The sequence below is a fragment of the Sparus aurata genome, chromosome 10 (genome assembly GCF_900880675.1).
Source record: "Sparus aurata chromosome 10, fSpaAur1.1, whole genome shotgun sequence".
NCBI classification, from domain to species: Eukaryota; Metazoa; Chordata; class Actinopteri; order Spariformes; family Sparidae; genus Sparus; species Sparus aurata.
The window spans coordinates 19,153,415-19,177,468 of NC_044196.1; the positions used below are offsets into that span (position 1 = coordinate 19,153,415).

The window sequence follows — 24,054 nt, forward strand, 5'->3', positions numbered from 1 at the left end:
TTGTTGTTATTATTAAGTACTATTTTATTATTCTTATTCATATTATCATCATTTTATTATCACCAATGTGACTTAGCAGGAGCGTTCTAGAGATGACGTCACCAACACATCACATGATAAGAGGGGGCGTGTCCAGAAACAGTTTCCGGAAACATGGAGGCTGTTGTGGGCGATGTTGTAGCTCCTGAAGACCTTTTAGTAAGTTTATAGCTACATAAACCTCTTTCTTTCATTTAACGTACACATTATCGAGTAAGCGACATATTCTGGTTTTCTTAAAACGTAGGGTCACTCGGAAAATGTTGACATATATGTTAAAAAAAACGACGTATCGGGAGATAGTTTGTCACGTCACATAGCTAACGTTAGCTAAATGCTAATGATGATGTTATGATCAGAAACTGGCCGCGGTGTTATCGTAATGTCCGCTAATACAATTGAATGAGTCATGTACATAACAGATTGGGAATTGAATTTACTTGAGATACTTTAAAGCCATAACAGCCGGAGATGACCAACTATGTAGACTACTGTTTACTCAGCAAACATCACACAATAAGTGCTACATCTGCCAGCGTAAACACAATAAATATGAAATGTGATATTTGCAAAGCGAGCTGTCTCGGTGTCGCTTCGTTCCTGTATTTTCCTTCCTTCCTGATTTAATTAAATATGGCAACAGGTTGGTTCCGTGGTCGTTTCGTAAAGGAGGGATTCTGTTTTTGTTTTGACAGAAATTTGAAAAGAAATACAACAATGAGCTGGTGAAGGGAGCCGTGTCCAAGGAAACAAAGTTTGAATATGCATGGTGTCTGATCAGGAGTAAATACTCGGAGGACATCAAGAAGGGAATTGTGCTCTTGGAAGGTGAGTTCATAAAAAAAAAAAAATAATAATAATAATAAAAAAAGTCTATTCTTAATACTGTATTTGACGTTTTCTTTGCCTTGCCCCATTTTTTTTTCCTATGTAAAAGAATGCCCTTATTCAAAGAATACAATTTAAATTCATTAAATCAAATGCTCAGCCACATTATACTGTTACCTGACATATAGATCATTAATTTGTCTGAAAACATTCTTAAGAAACATTTTGTTTTGTTTTTTCTGTAGTTAATGGACGATGGTTTTTGTATTATGCCTTCAATCATTACAGCAGTTGCTAATTTGTAATCAGATGTTAAACTCGGAAGGGATTGAAGATGCAGTATCTATTACTTTCTCATATTATTTTTTAAAAAACAGGAAAGGTATGGTAGATGGTAAACAGAAAGAGTGAATAAATGTATTGTAGTATAAATGTGTACACACACACACACACACACACAGAGATAGATAGATAGATAGATAGATAGATAGATAGATAGAATTATTTTAATGAAGTAATGAAGAAATGTAGAAATAAATTGTTCATCGTTTGGTCTATAGAATCAAGAAAAGGGAAACTGTCCCCAGAGCCAAAGGTGAAAACTTTAGTGCTCTTGCTTTGTCTGGCCAACAGTCCAAAACCCAAAGTTATACGATTTACAATCACAGCGGACTCAATAAAAATGTTACTAACTCAGGGCCAGGGGAGACTTTTTCAGGCCAGGAGTCAGTCATGTAACCAGGCCACACTGGCCTTGCCCACACACGCACGTTCACACCCGCACCTACATGCATACGCACGCACGCACACACACACACACACACACACACACACACACACACACACACACACACACAATAGTATGTTTTTGGCTGATTCAAAACAAATATGCACTCCAATATATGCATAATAGTCACTACAACACTCACCCTAATGTCACATGGACATTTTCAGGCCATGACCCATCTGTGGAGGTATTGACCCACCAAATATTTTGAAGCAAAATATTAAATAGACTGTCATTACCATGTAAAAAAAAAAAATGGTTTATTATTAACACTATGGCAAATGGTCAATACAGTATATTCCTGTTTTCAGTCTTCAAACATACTGATGATCAAATGAAATAATACTGGAGACAAGACACTAGTTAGATACTGCACTAACTAGTGCATTCCAAATAGAATATGGGACCCATTGTAACATCTAAGGTTGGAATATACAGTAACTTTTATGTTTGGGCTGGTAAATACAGTAACACAACAATCCTCAGCAAAATCCACTAACACATAATAGAAGAGAATAAAGGTTTTATATAGTAAGTAGTGCCAAGGTTACAGCTATACATAAAAAGTCATGTCATGTAGAATATCAACTGCCTCATTGGCACATATTTTTTATGTGTAGCCTACAATATAACCTAATAAACAAAGACAACTAAGTACAAATCAAACAATTAATCAGCTATGAGGGGACAGCCTTCAAACACATGTTCACAGAACACATGCACGCACGCACTGATAGACACACATATGCAATGTATGATACAGTCCGAGAGCATAGTTCCTAATAAGCAATCACATAATATTGACTTATATTTTAATATAGGCTCTAATTATCATACCGGGGAATACTAATGAACCCCAACCTAAATCTAAGGTTGGAATACATAGCTTTCATGTTTGGGCTGGGATACATAACAGCAAGTCAGCAACAGACAGCAAAATTCAACAACACTAGCGCTTAATAGAATAATGCTGTAGTGCCAAGACAGCTATTATTACAAATGAGAGCCATTTATGTCAAATGGCAGTGCCTGGTGGTGTTCATATGTCTGCAACTTGTTGCATGTTGGTGCTCTACTGTAGAAATGATTCTGTACCTTCTGCCAACTGCTCTGCACTGGCTTCTCCTGAAGACTGTCATCACCATCACCAACTTTGAATAGCAAACATATGCTGACAGTGTTTTTCCATACACTATCAGATCAGAATCAGAATCAGAAATACTTTAATAATCCCAGGGGGAAATTATTTATATAGTTTATAGTCACTATAGTTCATACAGTAAGATAGTGTAGCCTATGTGTCACTTGATTTGCCCTTGTATTCATATACATAATAATGGAATGATTATATCCCATTTGTTGCACAAATAAATAATTTCAAAAACAGTAAATAAAAAAAAAAAGTGGCTTGTAAATCAGTGATTTTAAAATCCCAATCCTTATTTTAATTTCAAGGCTAGGGCCTAGTAGGCTACATATTTACACTGTGTAAAAGTGTACAGCCTCAAGGAACCTTGGGGGTCCCTTGACCTCATACTGACAAGAACCAGTGTTTTTTTTTTCATAACTTACTTGCAGACGCATTTTTTTTTTTAATGGCACCATGGCTGGGGGGGGGGGGGGCCTGAATAATTGGTCAATTTGAGGCATTTGGCTGCGTCATCCTCCAGCGCTTTCTTTTTTTCTCTCTCTCCCTCTTGGCACCGCCTTTTCTCTTTTTTTTACCTGGGTTGGGGTCCATCATGCTAGTCATCGAAGCCTCTTCTCCTCTCCCGGTCCGCTCACTACACACACACACACACACACACACACACACACACACACACACACACACACACACACACCGCAGCAGGTACCAGACACATGTCACACACCCCTTACAATGGAGATGGTATCTTGTTTGCCAACTAGATGGCAGGTCAGGAGAATTTGAATAAATGAAAGTATATGAAGTGAAAGGTACTATAGCTAAGTGACAATTGTGTAACATACTAGCTTCTTTGTTAATTGGTTTGTTTTTTTTCTTTCAGAGCTCGTTCAGAAAGCATCCAAAGACGACTCCCGGGACTTCCTGTTCTACCTTGCAGTGGCCAACTACAGACTCAAAGTGAGTGTCATTTCTGACATAATGACAATGTTTTGTAGGATTTTCTACCTGAGCATTTCTTATTATTTGTACATGAATCTGCACACATTGTTAATTGATTTACATTCAGATTTTAGCCTTTTCGAGGCCTACACCTCAGTTACTTGCATTATGGATTACTCTGAGGATTTCTTTCACAATTTATTGATAAATCACTTCTATAAAGTGTCAAAGAAAATTCCCATAAGCCCAAAGTGACGTCTTGAAATTGCTTGTTTTGTCCATCCAACTGTCAAAAAACCCAAAGACTCTTATTTTCCTTGATAAATGATAAAGAAAAGGAATAAATCTTCAGACTTGAGAAGCTCTAACTATCAAATGTTTTACATTTTTGTCTGAAAAATGACTAAAAGATGAATCAATAATCAAAATAGTTTCACAACTAAGTTTCTTTTAATCAGTAAATCAACTAATGCTTGCAGCTTTAGCATGTGCATTATTGTTAATGCAGTCCTTACATTTGATTATACGTCATTTAAAATGTGCACACATCTGAGAGTGCTTTCTATTTCCTCTGCCCTGTCCTTCTTCCAGGAATATGAGAAAGCCTTGAAGTATGTCCGAACTCTTCTCAGGAACGAGCCAGGGAACAAGCAGGCTCTGGACCTGGAGAAACTCATCGACAAGGCCCTGAAGAAAGGTGACAATCAATCTGAGTCTCAACATAATAACAGAATTGTATCAGTCATTGTTAAAGTTTATGAATATATACTGCTGACACACACCCGTTGCTGTCTAGATGGCTTGGTTGGCATGGCCATCGTCGGAGGAATCGGCCTCGGCGTGGCTGGTTTAGCGGGACTCATCGGCTTGGCTGTGTCGAAGGGAGCTGCTAAATCCTAACCCGGACATGGGACCGAGTGTCTACATTTTGCTGGACTGACACACTGACCCCTCCCCCTGCATTAAAAAAAATCAAACTTAAAGGAGAAAGCTTAAGGAAATATAACATTGGTTTGAAGTGGAATATGTACTTAAACACATTAAAGGGTTTGAATATTACAAGTGAATAACCTGTTTTCATATTTTAACAGGGTTGAGATTCACCACATTACTTGGCTGTCTATTCACACACCACGGCATGGCACAGAATAGTCTAGGTGCAGCCCAGTTTTATGTAACTTCTTAGTTTGCACTTCAGTTTAAACTTCCTAAGTTGACATTTACATTTTGTAAAAAAAAAAATCTTTATGAAAGTTCTGTTGTGGTTCTGTAACTGTTTGATTATTTTTGCCATGAAGAAAAGCATTGTTAAGGAAAGTGTTATTGGTGTAAAAGAACGTGTAGCTCTTGATGCCAAAACCAACAGTGTGGTGTGTTTGCTGACGGAGGTAGCACCGACTCTGCCATAAAGCTGGTAGAAAACTCTGAAGTCCAGCTGCTGCTGTGGAGGCGATGAGGACATGTTTGCAATTATTTTGACATGAGGGTTCTTTTCATTTGTTCTGACTACAACTTTAAAATTGAAATTAATACTTTTGTCATGTAAAATGCATTTCCTATCATATACCTGTGCTAGATTTAATGGATTGTGTTTTCCATATTGTTAAATAAAATGATTTGCAGCTGAGAGATTTGTTGTTTGCAGCCAGCCATTCAACCAACCAACCAACTGACCAACAAAGAAACCAATTTACCAACCAATTTACCAACAAACAAATCAACTGAACAACCAAGAAACCAAAGAACAAATAATCCCCATCAAACAAACCAACTGACCAAGAAACCAACCAACAAACAAATCAACTAATCAACCAACAAAACAACGGACCACCCAACAAACAAATCAACTAATCAACCAACAAGACAACTAGCCGACCAACAAACAAATCAACTATCCAACCAACAAAACAGCTAACCAACAAACAAATCAAATACGTAACCAACAAAACAACTAACCAACCAACTAAACAACAAACCAAAGAAAAAAAAACAACCAACCAACCAACCAACCAACAGACAAATCAAATTACCAAACAACTAACCAACCCCACCAATTAATTCATGTAATATTGTTCATTTTGGGTCTCCATATACTGATGTAAAATAAAACATGTTTCATTGTTGTGCCAGTAGCTCCACAACAGGTTTAAAAGTCTGCGATCTAGACATTGATTGAAAGGGAGGAAAAACAAAATGCATATAAAACTGTATCGTCTACATATACAAGTATATTAGGAGTATTCCTTATGCTTCTAACTGTTGTGACAGACCACAAAACAGATTTTCAAGTAAACTGGAAACATTTTATCACTTATTTTCATAAGAGTCTTTTGTTGATGGAGCAAAGTCTGTAATTCCATTCTTATCACTGTCATTTATTGACACTATTACATTTATAATAAGGTTTTATGTGGATGCTGTTAGAGAGTGCATTATGATTATTAACTGAGTGTTTAGCTCTCTGATTGGGCCGCACTTGTTTGAACAAAAACGTGCCTGGCCTAGTTCACTCCTGCCGATCGTCGTGATATCTTGACCCCCGGGGCGACTCATGTCTCCATTTTACGACGGGAAGGCTTATGGAAGCTATCAGTTGTGTGCGGTGTTATCAGCCTCGTGGGGGAGTTAATCATTAACCCACCTGACGGGACCGAAACTCCCCAGGGACAGATGAGTGAAAACAATGATCCCTCTGTCGTGTGAAAGAGGTGATCGAGTGGCTAACGAAAAGAGAAAAAACAGACTTCAGGGTGTGCACAAATAATCTAATATCCAAACAGAGTATTCAGATACTAACTAACCTAACATGGACTTGTCTTCAGACTCATCCTGTGCGCAGACAAACACTTTAAGATCAATGATTAATCAGAGTTGGTGTAATTCAGATCAGCCTCAGTGAGTTTCAGTTGCGAGGGCCAATGTTCATTGAGTGTTCGCTGCTTTGAATGCATGCCTGGGAACACTGTGTATTGGTAAAGTTTCACCCTGTAAACATGTCATCACACAGTCATTTGTAGTTACTGTATAATCCAGCAGAGCATCACTTTATTGTCTGTCACTTTTTATTACTGCACACACCTAGACAGACTGTGAAATTTGATTTTGTGTCATTTTTATGTGAAGTTAATGTTTGATATTTTTTCCTAGTGTTAGTTATTTCCTTCCATCTTTTTATTGTACGGATTTCTTAGATTTTATTTGCATAACATGCACGCCTGAAGAGAATAAAAGGGAAGATAAAGAGATCTTTTGTCTGTGTTCACCATGTACTTGCAGACAAGAACAATCTTGTAGGGAACAACAATAGAGGGAAATTACCATTTTTGTTGTCTTTAAGCCAATAAAAGGAACATTTCAAAAGGTTGGTTTGCCTTTGTAGGTTCCAAATTCCTTTCCATATGTCATTTTTAGCCACGCTAACACAGTAGTTCGGATGGCAATGTCTGCATTTTGGTTGATCAGTCTATTTAGTGTTGACATTCATGGTTCCCAGAGGATAAATCCTAATGACTTTGGTCACCCTCTGACTTTTCCTCTAGTGTCACCATGAGATTGTTTTTCGCAGTTTTGCGAATAATGTCTCAGCAACAACTGGATAGATTGCCATAGAAAATACTGTACAGATTCACTTTCCCCTCAGGGATAATTATAAAAATTTAGGAGATCTCCTAACTTTTAATCAAGCAGCATCGATGATACTTCTTATAACCAAATACCAGAGAAACCTTTTGGCACTCCCATCAGTGTTAGCTGTACTTTGTATTTAGTGCTTTTTAGCAAATGTAAACATGCTAACACACTAAACTGATATGGTTGCCATGCAAGTGTTAGCATTTAGCTCAAGGCTAAATCAAATCTGTCTGCAAAGCTGTAGATGAGCTCTGCTGAAAATAATTAGGCTGTTATTTTACTTAATTTATTTAATTTATTTTACCACAGCAGCATTAAGGATTGCCTAAATTAAGTTTCTGACTTGGAGCAATCATGTAGATGCTACCCTTTTAAAACAAGTCGGAAAGTTTTGGTACACCAGCCGTGACTTCATATATGCAGGGACATGCTAGATGAGTTCAAATGTTTGGTTGATGGTTGATTATTTCCCGAACAAATACATTATTTTTCTCATATGTAATTTGTCACATGGTATTAGATTGTAACCTTGAGTTGCTGTCCTCATGAAGTGACTGAGAATGGTTAGACAAGTTATTTATTAGCATGAACCTTGATAACAAGTTATGTTAAACCACTATATTTGTGGTTTTAGAGAACGTACTGGTGTAGCCGTATCACTTTGTAATATTAGCCTTCGAACATCTAACAGCTATCAACATGTTTAAACGCCTTAAGCAATAAAATACAGCAGATTTTGTTTGTAGCATGCATGTTGTTTCCACATTGAGAATAATCACACGGAAGTAGGAAGAATGACTTCACATCACAGGAAATGGGACCATCCGAGGAGGTGTGTGAGTATATACTTACTATTTATTTTTGTTGTATTTTGGTCAGTAAATGCAACTGAAGCAAACATGGTAGGGTTTTGTTTATCAAGAGTTCAACACTCAAAAATCCAGATGATTTTCTTTGCCAGGATCGTGAGGGTGTGGTTTTGATCAGATCTGAGTGGCAACCCACAAACATCACAACATTTTGATTCGGATATCGCCTCGCCACAACAGCACATAAATATCTCGTCGAAAATAGCCTAAATATTCTGGCAAACACTTTTTGATATAGGTCTTGACAACAGGAGGGTTCTAAATTAAGCAAGAACTGTCTGAGCAACGTCAATTTGAATTTTTTCACAGTGGTTGCTCTTATCCTTATGTAAATAAACCAGCACACAGACGCTTTTTTTATTTGAACGGATCTATTCTCTGCTGTCTGACCTCCTCACGTGCTCATCCCACACCTCATCAATGAGTTAAACCTAGAAAGCATGTGCAAAAGTCATGATCTATAAAAAAAAAAGTCACATGAACTTGTTTTCAGGGAGAAAGTCATTGTGACATTTGTGTCTAGTAACACAAACTCATCAAACCAAAGCGAGGGGAGCTGTAAAATGGGCTTCGCAAACAGCTCGTCTATAAAATGAGACGTTTATGGTAGGGCAGGATCGGGTTTCGACAGGTGGAGGTAGAGGAGGTGAATTGCCGCAGTGTTCTTAGCTGTATTTTTTCCATTATAACGTACATTTTTGAAGCAATATGATCATATGTTGCTAGAACCTGCAGCTTCTCTCAGCTTTAGGGAACTTTTAAAGTGACTATCAGCTCATGACTTCGCTGCCAAACCTCGACCTTTACTGTTTTTGTTCACTCTCACTTTTATCGAAGCGTCATTTTAGGGCGCAGAATGAAAGTTCTAAAAATTGGACGGAGTTAGTGATTAGCTGGTAAGCATAGCGAAGCATTTAGCAGCTGAAGAACCAGATTCTTCACTTTTTGTTTGTTAAACAGAGCATAGAAACATAGAAAATAGATTAGATTAGATTAGATTAGATTGGATACATTAAAATTAGATTAGATTAGATTAGATTAGGTTAGGTTAGGTTAGGTTGGGTTAGGTTAGATTAGATCTAGATCAGACCTTATTGTCTCCTTTGAAAGTCATTTTTCTTGGGCAAAAGAGCCACAAACATGACTCCTGATGAATGATTATATTGCTCCATGACTTCTCCAACCTTTTGCTTTTCACGTCTCATTTTTGTTGCCCTTACGTTGCCAAAGAAATCAGTTGTTGCAACTTTGAACAATGAACGTACTTGTCTTTGTTTTTATAATGAAACAGGAGCAGTGGACCCACCGTTACTTTGACCTAGATGCTAACATCAGCATGCTAACATGCTCACAATGAAGAAAACGCCAACATGCTGAAGCTAAGCAAGTGCTAACCAACATTTATTGGCAAAGTGAATGTCAGTAGTTGTGCAGATATTTAGTCGTAAAAAGAAATTGACAATGGGCAAGTTTAGATTCTGGCCTGATGATGGCGCTAAATGGGAAGTCGGGCGATCAATTAGGTTATTACAATTCATCCCAATGAAGATATGAGTGCATTTGTTGAGAGTGTTGAGATGTCATCAAAAACTACAAATATATATGGAGCTGTAAAGTGAAGCCAATGCTAAATTGCTTTAAAGCTGCACTCATTCCGATGGCCAGCAGGAGGCGACTCCACTGGTTGCAAAAAGAAGTCTGATTGTACGTAAGCTAATGAGAAAATAACTCTACTTTTCACTTGATTTATTATCTCAGTAAACAGATTCCAAATGAGGTAATTGTTTGACTTGCTAGTTTCAAGTCTTCTTCAATAGAGAATGATGTTAATTTAGTAAATTATGGTCTTGTTTAGAGTCAAATAAACGAGAAAGCAGGGTATGTTTGCGGGCGTGGCTGTCACGTGTTTGACAAGTCATTACAGTCGTGTGTCTTATCAGGATATCCTCCCAAGCTCCACCCACTTGTCAAAATATTGTCACTTCCGGCTCTTGACAAAACAAGACGGTGACGGCTGTGATGCCAAACCTCGAGACTTCAAGAACGAGTCCAGAAACCAGTGGGTGGCATTGTAGTGGGTTTACACTTGGCTGGCACGAGAGGAAAACTCAGGGGATGACCGGGGTCATTAGGGTTCATCCTCTAAGGAACACAAAGTTCCACTGCGATCCATTAAATACACCAGTTGGACCAAAAGATTTGACTTCACTATCCACAGAGCCACTCTGCAAACAGGATTAATATAAGATCAAAAATAAGGATACGTAGGTTTTTGTTCAAATCAGCGAAGAAGGCTAGGTACACAGCTAACACAGCTATTAAATTTGCATCAAAATAATTGCCCTGTGACTGAGATTAAGCCCTTTCATATCGCTCTTTGTGCTACACTTTATTGTTGTGGAAAAATTTGGTCACTTGCAATCAGTTTATTTCGTCACTGATAATTGCACAACAGCACCATCAGCCTCTTGATATCCTATTAGCAGTTTGCCTTATTCACAAATGTTTATTTCCAAGAAACTCCCTTATTATTGAGGGAAAAAGAGTTCTGCAGTATCAAAAAAAAAACAATACTTTCTGACCGAAACATATAAAAGAATCAAACACCTGGTGAGCAGAATAACATTATCATCTTGAGTAACATCTGTCATCTCTTTCGCGATGATAAAGATAGATTTCATCATCATTTTCTGCGTCACCGCGGCTGATTTACAGGCAACAAACTCACTTTGCAAACACTTCTCCTCTCACTTCCTTCCAGAAAAACCGATGAACAGTTCGGATCAGGTTCATTGTTGGTGTCTGTTTCTGGAAACTTCACTCTCGACCTTTAACCAACCAGGTTTAAGCGAGGTTTACAAATCCCCTCCCCTCTATAAACTCGAGCGCTTTGTCTGAAATGCAGGTTAAGATTTATCTTAACATTATCGGTGTGTGTGTGTGTGTGTGTGTGTGTGTGACCTTCCCTGGATTTGGCAACGCTGACCCAGCAGCTATCAAGGGGATTATTAATGAAGTCACACAAACACAGAAACCACAGGATGAACTGTGTAACTTTAGACCTTTGTCATTTGTTCTTCAGCTTTAAGTTTAATGGTGCACTATGTAGTTTTGAGGAAATTTTAATCAGAGGAGTAATTATTGTTTATACCTAAACAACCTAAATAAACAAGCTCTCTTTTGTTTTCATACGGACCTTAAAGGACAACACAATTTCATACTGTTTCACTTTGCTTATATGTGGCGGACCCTGCCACCTTTCTAGTTTCAAACAGCGTTCCGGGGATGTTATTTTCCTCTGAGAGCAGCTCGTTTATTCAGTGATAGAAAAATAAATATTTCTATGTTTGTATCAACTTATTAATATTGTAAATATTAAAATTCAGGGTTTGAATTTCTACAGAATGCCCATTTAAGGTTCAGATTTCGAACAATTAGATGTTGGTAGCTTTCCAAAATGTTGCAAGATGATGGGTGTGACGCTCAGCGATCGTGACCTTGTGTGTTACGGCCTTGAGATTTTCAAACCCACACAATAAAACTAACGACAGCAGATTAGCTTTATTAAAAAGGTCTTGTGCGATGCTTCGTCAGTGTGGAAAGTGGGATGTGAAAATACAATTATCAACATTTTTTCAAAAAGCATTGTTGCAAAAAACCCTCTAATATTGCTGTTAATGTTTAATTGTTCATTAATTTGCCAATTTTTTAAAGATCTGCTCAACAAATGTGATCAGTTCTGTGCGATCAGATGCATTTTAATTGGGGAAAAAAAAACCCGGTGAATGCGACTAATAAACACACACAGTGCAGTGTCGTTTAGAGAGACAGATGATCATTGGACCCTGAGAGTGAGACGATAAACACCTGTTGAGTTTCAGGGGTGTAAAATGAAAAAAAAAAAAAAAAAAAGGGACGCTAGAGCGTGTGTGTGTGAGCTTAGGGGAAGGGGGAGGAGAGAAGGCAAGTCATATAAATCATTATACATATCTGTTGGAGCTGGACACATCTCACAGAGACGGAGAAGACACACCGCACTCTCAGATACTCTCCGTTCTATCACACCCAAATCAGTTTTTTATAAACTTTACTGATTTTTAAAAAAAGGCTCAAGATCTGGATTTACTCTTTCTCGACTGCTGGGCCGCGGTGGGGTCATGGATCCGATTGTGGAAGTAGTGGCTCTGGTTCTGGGGTTCGTCGGTTGGGTGATGCTGGGGGTGTGCCTGCCGAACCGTTACTGGAGGACGTCCACCGTGGACGGGAATGTCATCACCACCTCCACCATCTACGAAAACCTGTGGATGTCGTGTGCGACAGATTCGACGGGGGTTCATAACTGCAGGGAGTTCCCGTCGCTTCTCGCTTTGAGCGGTAGGTCGACCAAAAAGAACCCTGAAATTTAACTGTGACGAATCATTTCAAGGGCGATTTGAATTGTGCGATTCTGGAGACGTTATTGACTTTCCTTTCCCCACAATCAGTTGTTGCCCCTTTAATCATACAGTTATAACATTATTTTTATCCACAAAACATCAATCCTTGGCCATTTTAACTTTAGAAAAAGTAGTTACACGACCAAAAGCACTGCTGCTTTGTCAGGAGAACATGATTATGCCATAAAAAGTGCCTATTAAAGGATGATCTCACGATTTTATGGGCCATTGGTCACCCTGAACTTGTGCTCTGTTGCTGACACATGTCCGACACCAAATCTTGCAAACCGACCTCGTCTTATGACCTCTTTCATGGCAGACGACAAGTAAAAGCTGGTGAATTGAGTGTTTATTTTGATCTTGTGTCCAGGTTACATCCAAGCGTCTCGTGCCCTGATGATCACAGCGATAGTGTTGGGCACCTTTGGACTGTTTGCGGCCCTGATAGGAGTACAGTGCTCGAAGGCCGGAGGGGAAAACTATGTTCTTAAAGGGAGGATTGCTGGCACCGCTGGCGTCTTTTTCATACTTCAAGGTAACACTAATTAAAAGAAACGCTGCTAAAAAAGTGTATTTTTAAGATATCTATCTAATCAGTCACCCATAAATGTCCTCCTGGTTTCCTGCAAGACTTTGGACCTCTGTCAAACTACATGGCAGCTTCCCCCTGCCACTTTCTCAATGATTAAAGAATATTTGATTTCTTCTGTTCCTCTTAAAAGGCGTGTGCACGATGGTCGCAGTGTCCTGGTACGCCTTCAACATCACTCAGGATTTCTTTGACCCGTACTATCCTGGCATAAGGTAAGGCAGTGGTGGGGAGGGGAGGGGAGGAGAGGAGACGGGTGGGGTGGGGAAGACAAAAAAGAAAAAAGAAGAGGCCTGACCTGCGTGCTGGCTGACTAAAACTCTGCTGTGCGTCACAGGTATGAAATAGGAGAAGCTCTTTACATCGGCTGGTGCTCGGCTGTGCTCGCCATCGCCGGAGGATCCTGTCTCACCTGCTCCTGCAAGATTGGCACCGAAGAAAAATAGTAAGTTCAATTCTAGCCAATGTCAAATTTATTGGTGGACTGACTATTAATCTTTTGCTCGTAAAAACGTTGCATTGCACTCCAGATCCTCCATACACTACATGTAAATGTGTGAAATGAAGAAAAAAAAATCTTCCCTGAGACAAAAGAGATGGATTTATAAAATAATTAATATAGGTATAAATGTATCAATATATCAATAAATAGATTATATTACAAATAATTCAATAGAAAGAATAATTCAAGCTAGAATACCCAAACTTTTTTGTTATTTACTTGTATTCATGATCCATTCTTTTAATCTGTTACGTAGTTACCTCTGTCAATACCAGGACATATAGGGATATTACTGAATTAAAGGGCAACTACTTAAACAACACAGAAAATACAATTCTTCTTATTAATCTAATTACAAGATCAATATTTTATAAAATCAGTTAAGATATCAATACATTTGGAAATAAACATTTCACAGCTGTTCAATTTTGACAAAAGTGGTAAAAGATACAGAGAAGTTTTTATTTGTATTTAATTTCCGATTCATTTTGAATTGTGTTTCGCTGAGAACCCTTAAGAACCTTGAAAACCTCTGGCGCCTTCTAGTGGCAGAACTTTATTGAGTCACCATCGGGATGCAGTCGGAGCTCTCGGTGGACGTTACAATCCGTACTTGTTTCTATGTTAATGATGCAAAATACCCATAATAAGTGTCATTATGCAAGAGTGAATGATATTATAACAAACCGTATTTGGGGGGTTGTAGTGGAGTATAAATCACAAGTGGTGGTATTGATTAGTCATGATCCTTGAACCTCGGCCAGATTAGCTGTTTAGATGTTTAAAATAGTAGTGTCACTCAGAAGGACAGTATACAAATCGGTGAAAAAGGACAAAGGGGCACCCCATTGCAGGCGTGTTTGGACAAGGCCACAGCCTGTTTTAAAGCAACTATGTGTAGGATTTGGCAATTGAGTTTGGCGCCCCCAGTGGTAGGATTAAAAAAGGACAGTCCTGCTTGAACACATGTTGTAAAAAATGGGCAAAAATTACTATAAAATCAATATGATTTAAGTGTAGAAGACGTAATTGTAGATGGCCGAATTCCATTTAGCTCCATCAGTTTTAAGATCTTGGTATTGTGCATACTGTCATAGAACAAATCCATTATTGTAGCAACACCTGTGCTTTTTCATTATGAGATGTCAATATCCTCTGTGAGAAACACCTATGAAATGCTTTAAAGATTCTTGATTTTAAGACCTCAGTGACTGATGTTTTTTTTTTTTAACCATCTTGTTTTGCAGCCCTCTGCCTTATCAGGGAAGGGGAACTGTATATTCTGGAGTTGCACCGACCAGAAGCGTGGCTGCAAGTACTTACGGACGAAATGCTTACGTTTGAGTGGGATCTGAAAATGAAAGATACATTTCTCACAAATGCCTGGGGGGACCTCTGTCATCACCTCAGTTTTTGTTGAGACATCAATGTCCAAGAGTTCATTTTTTGACCCGGCAGTTGGGGCTTTTTGTCCAAAACTATGTGGAAAAGCTTCTTCAACATGTTCACCGACTAAAGCACTGTATATATAATCACAATATCAAGACTATTCTGTAAAAATGATAGCATCGAAATGATATTGTAAAAGTTGTCAAAAGCTAAACTACTTTACGCTGCGTCACAGCGCAAACCCACTTTGTGATTGCAATGATTCTATTTAAGTTATCTTGCTGATGTTAGTAAACCATACATTCAAATACAGTCACTTATTTCCAAAGAAGTCCAATCGTTTGATCATCTTCATACACACTTCTAGACATTTGTAAGGGGAAGGTCAAACACAGTGATAATCCAGATGTTTGTGTGTGTTGTACTGTACAGTTTTATAGATAGTGTCTTGGAGGAAGGGCGGAGGAGAGGTGGTCTTCATTTTGATGGTTTGTTGTTTGTTGTCTTTTTTTACGATTGTACACAATAAAATGTGTTATGCAAAACATATCCATTTGATTTTGTATCCCTGTAGTCAATAAAGTCATGGTTGTAACTTACTCATTACAAATTACATGGACACCAGCATATCAGACTGTTTAGAGCACATGTTTTTAAATCTTATTTTTCTATTACATTACACAATTTTTTCAATTCAATTAGCAACAAATACATTGTTTTTTTTTTATTTCTATATATAGAAATAAAAAAAACTATATATTTGTTGCTTCAACATTAAGATACATTGTGTTATAAATACGAGGAAAAGTCACATAATTGTGAGATACTAAATCATAATAATGAGAAATGGAATAACACAGCCATCATTGAGGACACTGAGGTCTAACATTAATGATGAAATAATATATTCTAAAACAATAAAACTTCTGATACACAGAGTTGTTTTTCTGCAACAAGTGTTTTAGTGAAAAATGCTCAATTAACAGTGCAACTTCAATATTCAAGACAAATAAACCATTCCATTTGTCCATGCAAAAAAACAGACATGTATACAAAGTCACACACATAGAAAAATAGGGTTGATCATGAACATAATAATGATACATCAACTAAATATATGCACAAACTAGAATAGCACTCAGTCATTGACACCATTTTACTTAACAAAATGTCCTGAAAAATGTCCTGTCTTGCATTGTTAATGGAAATTAGAAAAAATACCTGGATCTGTTCCTTAATCCAAATCCACAACAAAAGTCAGTGGGGTCTATTCTGGGTAAAGACCCACCTTACATCAAAGTTTCATGGCAATCCGTCAAGTAGTTTTTGTTTAATCCTGGTGACAAACCAACAAACCAATCAAAAAACATACAAACATACTCAGGTGAAAGCACAGCCTTCTTGCCAGAGGTTATAAATTAGCGAAAAGGGCATTAGTAACATAATATTAACAATAGACCTACAGTAGGTATTTATTAATAATAATTATCGTACATGTAATCAATATGCACACACACATATCATTTAAACAGTAATAATCATGAAAAGAATAAGATTTTTTTATTATTATTTTTTTAGAAAAACAGATAAATAGAATTTCTTTATGGCAGAAATAGTCCTCCATACAAGATTCATATCAATAGAGTTAACTTTCGTTTCCCCATAAATAAAAATACAAGAGTGACCGGTTCTACTATACATGAAATCAGTCTTTACAGTCAATCACTGTGAGAGATAACACGCACCGTGGCGACGCTCGCTTACAGCTTGGCCCATGCAGGGATGTGGGATCGGTGTTAAAATAGTCCGTCCAATGAGAGCGGCCCACGTTTCCAGACGAACACGGATGTGCGGCGCGTGGACCAACCGCGCGGATGTAGGGCAGAAAGGGAGGGGCCGGCGGGACCAGAAGCAGACAGGTTTCGCGAACAAACTGTACAGGGCCGTCAGCTGTTCAGCTTCTCTATCATCATGTTACTTGAGGGTTGTTTAAGTTCAACTAGAGACCACTGAGTCAGCGTCAACGTCGGAAATCAGTGGTAAATCTTTACAATATTTTAGGTGGAACCTTTCAGCGGCGTGCCTCATTTTCCGCACGGAATACTTGTCAGACCGGGACCGTAAATAATATGCCGTCGTAGCTTGTTCCTGCGATCCGGCTGAGAAGGGAAAAAAACATGAAGATTTAACTCGGAACATCATCGTTTCAATGACACAAAGCGGCATTTTGAGTCGACGTGAAAGCAGAGCTGTTAAATTCGCAGGTTCCGGTGTGAAAGCGTGAATAAGTCCAGGGATGGATTCGTGTCGGCGGACAGGACTCAGCGGGGTCCTGTGCTCCCTGTCACTGCTCTGTGTCATACTGGACATCCAGCTGGACGGTAAGGCTGGCTTTAAATAAAACAATGCACGTTTTTAAAGGTTCTCTCAAGCACAGGGACACATTTTTCTCGACGTTTCTAGCTGCTTCCTGGTCGGTAAAAGTTTCCAAAACTGCCACGAGATGTTAGCTTACCTGGGTTAGGTTACAGGACCTCCCCTCCCATCCAATACCTGTTCAAAATGAAAGTCAGGGCCAGACTGTTCCTCAAATATAGACTTTATTCAGGCTGCAGCAGCTAAATGTAACAGGTGGAGGACATTATTCAAGAGTTGTAAGGACAGGTGGTGTGTTTCCAGTAATGGCAGGCTCTGCTGGGGACTCCACACCTCTTATTATTACCTGTAAAGAAAAAAAAAACCATAATGATCCACTTGTTTACACACAACAAACACACAAGTATGAAATACGATATGGTTTGAATGAGGGATGCAGGAATCATGTTTTTGAATTATTTTCCTTGTCACTTGATCATTTATTTTCATATTCAAATGACTTGTTTTGTCTGAACAAATTATCAGCTGATATCGGCTTATCGCAGGTATATCGGTATCGGCATACAGGTTCACCAATACATGCCGATGTGAGAAATATGCGTGAGGATCATTTTTGATTCATAAATTCCACTTCACTTCCACTTCCAAATTCCATTCCCACTAATGTACCCATAACTGAAATGTTTTACTCACTAATGTCGGAATTGGCACCTGCCCCAAAAATCAGGCTGTAATCAGTTGTTTTTTTTTGTTGTTTTTTTTGTTTGTTTTTTTTTTTTATCATTTTTTAAAATGTTTATTATACAAAACAACTAAAATAATGGCAGGAAATGCCAGGTGTCAGAATGTTTGACACTTCTGTTGTTAAAGGACAAACAATTCATTGTCAAAGTGTAGATGATGTCAAGTTTAGTTTAGTTTTTGTCAATCGACTAATCATTTCAGCCCAAGTCAGAATCCTCTATCACAATGTATACTATATTGTACTGTTGTACTAATATATATATATATATAGCGATTTAATACATGATATTTGATTTAATAGCCATATTTGTAATTTGATGATAGGCTCCTTGAGATTCTCCATCGTGTTTCGATAGTTGCCCTCAAAATAAATTGACAGATCATATGAATATTCAATATTACCACAAATCACTCCTGCGCACTGATATGGGACGTTGCCAACAAAGTCTTAATGTACCTAGAGATGAAGGACTGGACACCATGGAGTAAACAGTAAGGCCAAATCTCTGACATGTAATAAATTCGATCATGTCTTGGTGTGTAAAATCTTTTTGCTCAACCCTATATAAAATAATATAATATAATATAATATATAATATGGTATAAGACATTGAATAAGGTAAAGTTGTTAGTGTGATGATTGTGTGGTATCACGCTGGATACCTGAATCAAAATAGACTTGGCTTTCAAAGTCTGTGAAGCGAAACTGAAATCTAATCGCTACTTACACAGCTTGAATACTTGGATTTGTTTGAGACGTTGTCACTCAAGAATTTGCTGTTAGTAGTAACATCAGTCAGGGATCATGACTGTGTGAGGGTAATCAGTTTTCTGTTTTTGAAGACGTTAGTATAAATGTCAAGTTTATCGCTCTTTGACCGTTCTTGTGTATTCTTTACCCATTTTTTTTAATACTTATGATGCACTATTGTAATTAAAACAGACAGACAGACAGACAGAATTAAGCTCCAACACGTCCTGCTGCTTTCTTTGTCACTGATGTATTTCTAGCGAGGCTCAAGCTCTGTCTTATGTTACAGGGGTCTTGGGGGCGACTCATGTTGAGATCGAGCACCACCTGGAGATGGGCCGCAAACTTTTGGCTGCTGGTCAGCTGGCTGAAGCCTTGTCCCACTACCACTCGGCTGTGGGTAAGGTTACACACAGACGGACACACACACACACACACACTGACACATTTATACTCTCACCGCTGGCTGACATTTTCAGTCTCCGCTCCAGTAACGCCTGCCCTCTCCCATAACCCCACTTAACTTTCTCGCCCCGAATCACGCCTCTCAGCACAGACGAGAAAATTGAGTGTTCGTTGCATTTTGCAGAGGGAGACTCCAAGAATTACCTGACCTACTACAAGCGAGCTGCGGTGTTCCTGGCGATGGGAAAATCCAAATCCGCCCTGCCGGATCTGACCAAAGCCATCCAGCTCAAGCCCGACTTCCTGGCTGTAAGTTCACGTGATCGCAGCCAGAACGGCCAGCGCTCTTCAGAGAACGGTTTCATTTTTTTTGCTGTGTCCACGTGCTCACATTTCGTTTGTTCTCTCTTTTGTTCCCCTCTTTTTGTCATCCCGCCTCGTTACGCTTCGCGCTCAGGCCAGGTTGCAGAGAGGGAATATCCTGTTGAAGCAGGGCAACACCCAGGAGGCCATGGAGGACTTTGAAGCGGTGGTAAGTTTGAGTCGTAAAACCTCTGCCGTTTTACCTTTAAGCGTCCAGAATAGCGCATTTGATTGAAAGAGGAATCTACCTGTTTTTTTTTTTGTTTTTTTTAATATAGCTGCAGCGCTCTCCAGATCACGAGGAAGCTCAGGACCAGCTGATGAGAGCAAACGAGCTGGAGGAGCTGCAGGAGGAGGCCCATGCCGCGTATCACCAAGGGGACTATAGTGCCACCATCAGCGTGCTGGAGCGAGTCATTGAGGTGTGTTCCTAGCTGTGCCGTTGAGATTATTTAAAATCTAGTGTCTTCTGCTGTTGAGTTGAATTGGTTTGCACATCGCTCTTCAGATCTCTCCCTGGGATCCCGAGTCGAGGGAGCTCCGCGCAGAATGCTACATCCGGATGGGGGATCCGCAGAAAGCCATCCAGGATCTGACGCCGACCACGAGGCTACGCAACGACAACCGCGCCGCCTACCTGAAGCTCAGCATGCTGCACTACAGCCAGGGAGAGCACCACGAGTCCCTCAAGTGAGCTTCCTTCGCAAAGGAATAAACAAACTACGCCGATCCGATCGGCAGAGTCATGCAAAACAGAGCTGATTTTCATATCGAGAGCATCTGTTGTTTTTCCTCGAGTCAAAATGAGCTTCTCGCTTTCTGTTCTTCACTTCACTTCACTTTCTTTCTTGCTGTGTAGTCACATCCGAGAGTGTCTGAAGCTGGACCAGGACGACAAAGATTGTTTCAGCCAATACAAGCAGGTGAAAAAGCTCAGCAAGCAGCTGGACACGGCAGAGGAGCTGATTCACATGGAGAGGTCGGTGCTTATTAATGAAAAACACAATAATAAATATGCCATTAATGGCACCAAAAATAATTACGAAACATATTTGTAGGCATTAAGTGATTAAAAAAATTTATATTTCTGTTTTACATTTTTAAACTTACCTTCAATTCCGCTGTTTATTTACCTACCTATTTAATTTATTACTTAATTCATTTTTAAATGTATTTATTTCTCTATTGTATTCTCTCTGCGCTATTTGTTTCCCAAACTTCTTTTACTTGTTTTAATGCATTTCTGCTTCATGTTAAGAGGGGGCGCCGTCATTCAGAGTGTGTCTTGGGGTCAACTTTTAGGTTACTGGTTGATCAATATCAAATAACATAGATGAATAAAATCAATTTATGTCACATTTTATCATTAAATTAATGTCTGTTTATTTTTACTAGGATTTCTGGTGCATGTAATGAAATGCACGTAATGAAATGTAATGAGTCATTTTCATTGTTTTGTATTTATCTATTTTTGATTTTTAGCATTTTTGGTCTTCCATACGCTAAAATCATATGTGTATTTACATGTTACACATTTGTATGTGCCTTTTATGAAAATCCCCCCAAAAAGTTCTTAACAGAAATGTCTGCAAAACCTCATAATCAATCAGTTCCAGTGGTTTTTATTAGTCAAGATTCACATCCTGCGCGTGATTCCCGGTCTTTTAGTGTCTTGTTTGACACTGAAATGCGAGAAGTAACAGTCGCAACCTAGCCACACTGAATTCTCTTCTCATGAACAATTAGGTATCAGGAAGCCATTGATAAGTATGAATCGGTGATGAAGACGGAGCCGAATGTCCTGTACTACACCAACCTGGCCAAAGAGAGGATCTGCTACTGCCTCGTCAAGGTGAGAGACGGCCCGCATCCCCCTCTGTTGACTGTAAACTTCTTTCTCTCTGTGATAAACGATACAGAATATCTGATATTGGTCGACATCAAAGATAACGTGAGGTCAGATATTCTTTTTGACCTCAGCAAGCATCAAACTTGCCAATCCGACCGCTCTGCCAACACATCATCCCTCTGTCCCGCCAACTCTAGGTTAGGCTGGCTCTTGACGCGATAGATGTATGCTCTGAAGCTCACCAGAGAGACCCCCGAAACGCCAACGTCCTCCGAGACCGAGCTGAGGCTTACATCCTGAACCAGGAATACGAGAAAGGTAAGGGGACTCGCTTTTGCCTGTGACAATTTACTGCAGTGCTGTGGTCCATCTGGTTAAACAGGAAGAAGAAAACTATGCGCTCTTATCTGAAAGAAAGATCCTGGATTTGCGCATACAAACAGAAAGACTGTAGACGTACCCATATTAGTAGGATATCCATGGTTTTAAAATACATAAAACACAGATTCAGTTAATAGATTGTTTTATGGTTGTTCACCCTTGAAAATAAAATCATGTTAAACGTATTCAGTCCAAATAGATGTTAGTTAGAAGCGGGATCAGTGTCAATGTGTGTAATTTAAGAGTTAATTGTGCTGTGAAAAGGAAAATAAGTCATTTAAAAATAAATTTGGGTATTGTCCAGTTGCAGTCAGAGCAAAAGCGATATCACAAAATAAATGTCTGTCTATGTGTTTTTCCCTTTCAGCCGTGGAGGACTACCAAGAGGCGAGAGAGTTTGACGACACCCACGAAATCAGAGAAGGGCTGGAGCGAGCGCAGAAAATGCTCAAAATCTCCCGTAAGAGGGATTACTACAAGATCCTCGGGGTCAGCAGGTAACCAGTCCGACCGGTGTTGTCATCACGTACAGTGTTAACTTTCTCTCGACATGGCGACAAACACAAATTACCTCAAATAACTCGAACTTTGTCTCCCTCAGGAGTGCAAACAAGCAGGAGATTATCAAGGCGTACAGGAAGCTGGCGCAGCAGTGGCATCCCGACAACTTCCAGTCCGAGACCGAGAAGAAAGAAGCGGAAAAGAAGTTTATCGACATTGCGTCAGCGAAAGAGGTCCTCACCGACCCAGGTCAGGAGCCGAGACGGAGCTTGGTTTAGCATACAGTTTTAACATGAGGGAACAGCTAGCATGGCTTTGTTCAATATAGCAAAATCCCCTCACAAGCTCATTATTTAACATATAACATTTAATTGCTTCACTTAAAGGTGCTATATGTAAGAAATTGAATTGAAAACAATCAAAAGTGGACTGAAACTATTAAGGGAATGTGAAGAAATAATGATTTTGACGATTTTTATCTGCGAATATATGTATTAAGTTAAGGAGATATCGAGTGAAGTTAGCATGCTGGCCTAGCACCACCGCTCCAAGCTCTGACAGCTAACTGCAATGCTAACTGAGCTAAATAGCTAACCGCCTATTTGTTTTGAGTATGAACTAGTTTGAACTCATTTTCCACCTTTTTTAACTGTTCAAAAACCACAACATAAAAACGTAAAGCAGGGTTTGTTTGGGGTTCATGGGCCAGACTACTTCCTGGTGAACTAAGCTAACCAGTCGCCGGCTTTGGCTTAATATTGAACGCACAAATATGGGAGCGGTGTTGATCTTCTCATCCCAATCTCGTCACAACACTAAAGTACGTTCAACTAAAATTCTTCCATGTTGCACCTTCTAAGAATAAACGTGTGGCCTTTGAGTTGCGAAGCTGCGACAGTGTTCCTTCACAGTGAAGCAGTTGCTGAAATACACATATGGAGTATTGTTCGTTCAGAGGATCAGTATAATTATAAGAAAACTGATCTGGTAAAGAACCAAATTAAAGCACAATTTTGCTCTCACTGTCTTAATCTTGTCCCCTCTTCCCATCGTCTTGCCAGAAATGAGGCAGAAGTTTGACGCCGGCGAGGATCCCCTGGACCCGGAAAACCAGCAAGGTGGAGGTGGAGGAGGAGGATCGGCCTGGCCCTTCCACTTTGACCCCTTCCAGTCTGGCGGCAGCTTCCACTTCAAGTTCCACCAAAACTAGAGAGAAGAACTTGACGACCAGGAGGTGGACGGGGCGCGGGGACATGGGGGGGGGGGGGGGGAGATCAGCGGTGGAATTACGGAGAAGTCTTCCTCAGTACTCGTGCTCCGTCTTGGACACAGTTTTGTCGGCTACTTGAAACTTTTGATTTTTAATACGGTGAAAAATGACCACAAGGACCTCACTGTGGCGACGGAATGAACTCGTCGCTGTCGAACAAAAATGAAGTCTCGCCTCAACACTCCTTAGGAGCGGAAAAAGGTCGTGTTTGAAAGCACTCGATGTGTCTCTGCTCTGATTACTCATTTCTTTTCTT

At 39.4% G+C, this 24,054-nt stretch overlaps 3 protein-coding genes across 3 annotated transcripts; all 3 read left to right on the top strand.

Moving 5' to 3' along the window:
* Positions 1-66: 66 nt before the first annotated feature.
* Positions 67-5,370, top strand: fis1 (fission, mitochondrial 1). The gene is made up of 5 exons (XM_030431587.1): positions 67-198; positions 735-867; positions 3,685-3,761; positions 4,335-4,440; positions 4,540-5,370. Exons 1-5 carry the CDS (start codon positions 154-156, stop codon positions 4,641-4,643), a joined length of 465 nt encoding a protein of 154 aa, XP_030287447.1. The 5' UTR covers positions 67-153; the 3' UTR covers positions 4,644-5,370.
* A 6,864-nt stretch (positions 5,371-12,234) lies between these two features.
* cldn15a (claudin 15a) lies at positions 12,235-15,707 on the top strand. Its single transcript, XM_030431412.1, has 5 exons — positions 12,235-12,616; positions 13,049-13,213; positions 13,401-13,482; positions 13,605-13,712; positions 15,017-15,707. The coding sequence occupies exons 1-5, from the start codon at positions 12,400-12,402 to the stop codon at positions 15,111-15,113; spliced, it is 669 nt and encodes a 222-aa protein (XP_030287272.1). The 5' UTR covers positions 12,235-12,399; the 3' UTR covers positions 15,114-15,707.
* Positions 15,708-17,040: 1,333 nt separating this feature from the next.
* Positions 17,041-23,781, top strand: dnajc3b (DnaJ (Hsp40) homolog, subfamily C, member 3b). Its single transcript, XM_030431411.1, has 12 exons — positions 17,041-17,539; positions 19,319-19,429; positions 19,619-19,743; positions 19,892-19,966; positions 20,076-20,219; positions 20,306-20,487; positions 20,657-20,776; positions 21,544-21,649; positions 21,844-21,964; positions 22,395-22,524; positions 22,629-22,777; positions 23,590-23,781. Exons 1-12 carry the CDS (start codon positions 17,455-17,457, stop codon positions 23,736-23,738), a joined length of 1,497 nt encoding a protein of 498 aa, XP_030287271.1. The 5' UTR covers positions 17,041-17,454; the 3' UTR covers positions 23,739-23,781.
* The last annotated feature ends 273 nt before the right edge of the window (positions 23,782-24,054 follow it).

What these genes read in the sequence shown, in the direction of transcription:
- cldn15a (XM_030431412.1), top strand. Translation starts at nt 12,400, where the DNA reads ATGGATCCGATTGTGGAAGTAGTGGCTCTGGTTCTGGGGTTCGTCGGT. An exon ending in GTCGCTTCTCGCTTTGAGCG is followed by an intron (nt 12,617 to 13,048) that starts GTAGGTCGACCA and finishes TCTTGTGTCCAG; the next exon opens with GTTACATCCAAGCGTCTCGT. An exon ending in CGTCTTTTTCATACTTCAAG is followed by an intron (nt 13,214 to 13,400) that starts GTAACACTAATT and finishes TCCTCTTAAAAG; the next exon opens with GCGTGTGCACGATGGTCGCA.
- fis1 (XM_030431587.1), top strand. Translation starts at nt 154, where the DNA reads ATGGAGGCTGTTGTGGGCGATGTTGTAGCTCCTGAAGACCTTTTA. An exon ending in TAGCTCCTGAAGACCTTTTA is followed by an intron (nt 199 to 734) that starts GTAAGTTTATAG and finishes TTGTTTTGACAG; the next exon opens with AAATTTGAAAAGAAATACAA. An exon ending in GGGAATTGTGCTCTTGGAAG is followed by an intron (nt 868 to 3,684) that starts GTGAGTTCATAA and finishes TTTTTCTTTCAG; the next exon opens with AGCTCGTTCAGAAAGCATCC.
- dnajc3b (XM_030431411.1), top strand. Translation starts at nt 17,455, where the DNA reads ATGGATTCGTGTCGGCGGACAGGACTCAGCGGGGTCCTGTGCTCCCTG. An exon ending in CCACTACCACTCGGCTGTGG is followed by an intron (nt 19,430 to 19,618) that starts GTAAGGTTACAC and finishes TGCATTTTGCAG; the next exon opens with AGGGAGACTCCAAGAATTAC. An exon ending in TCTGCTACTGCCTCGTCAAG is followed by an intron (nt 21,650 to 21,843) that starts GTGAGAGACGGC and finishes CGCCAACTCTAG; the next exon opens with GTTAGGCTGGCTCTTGACGC.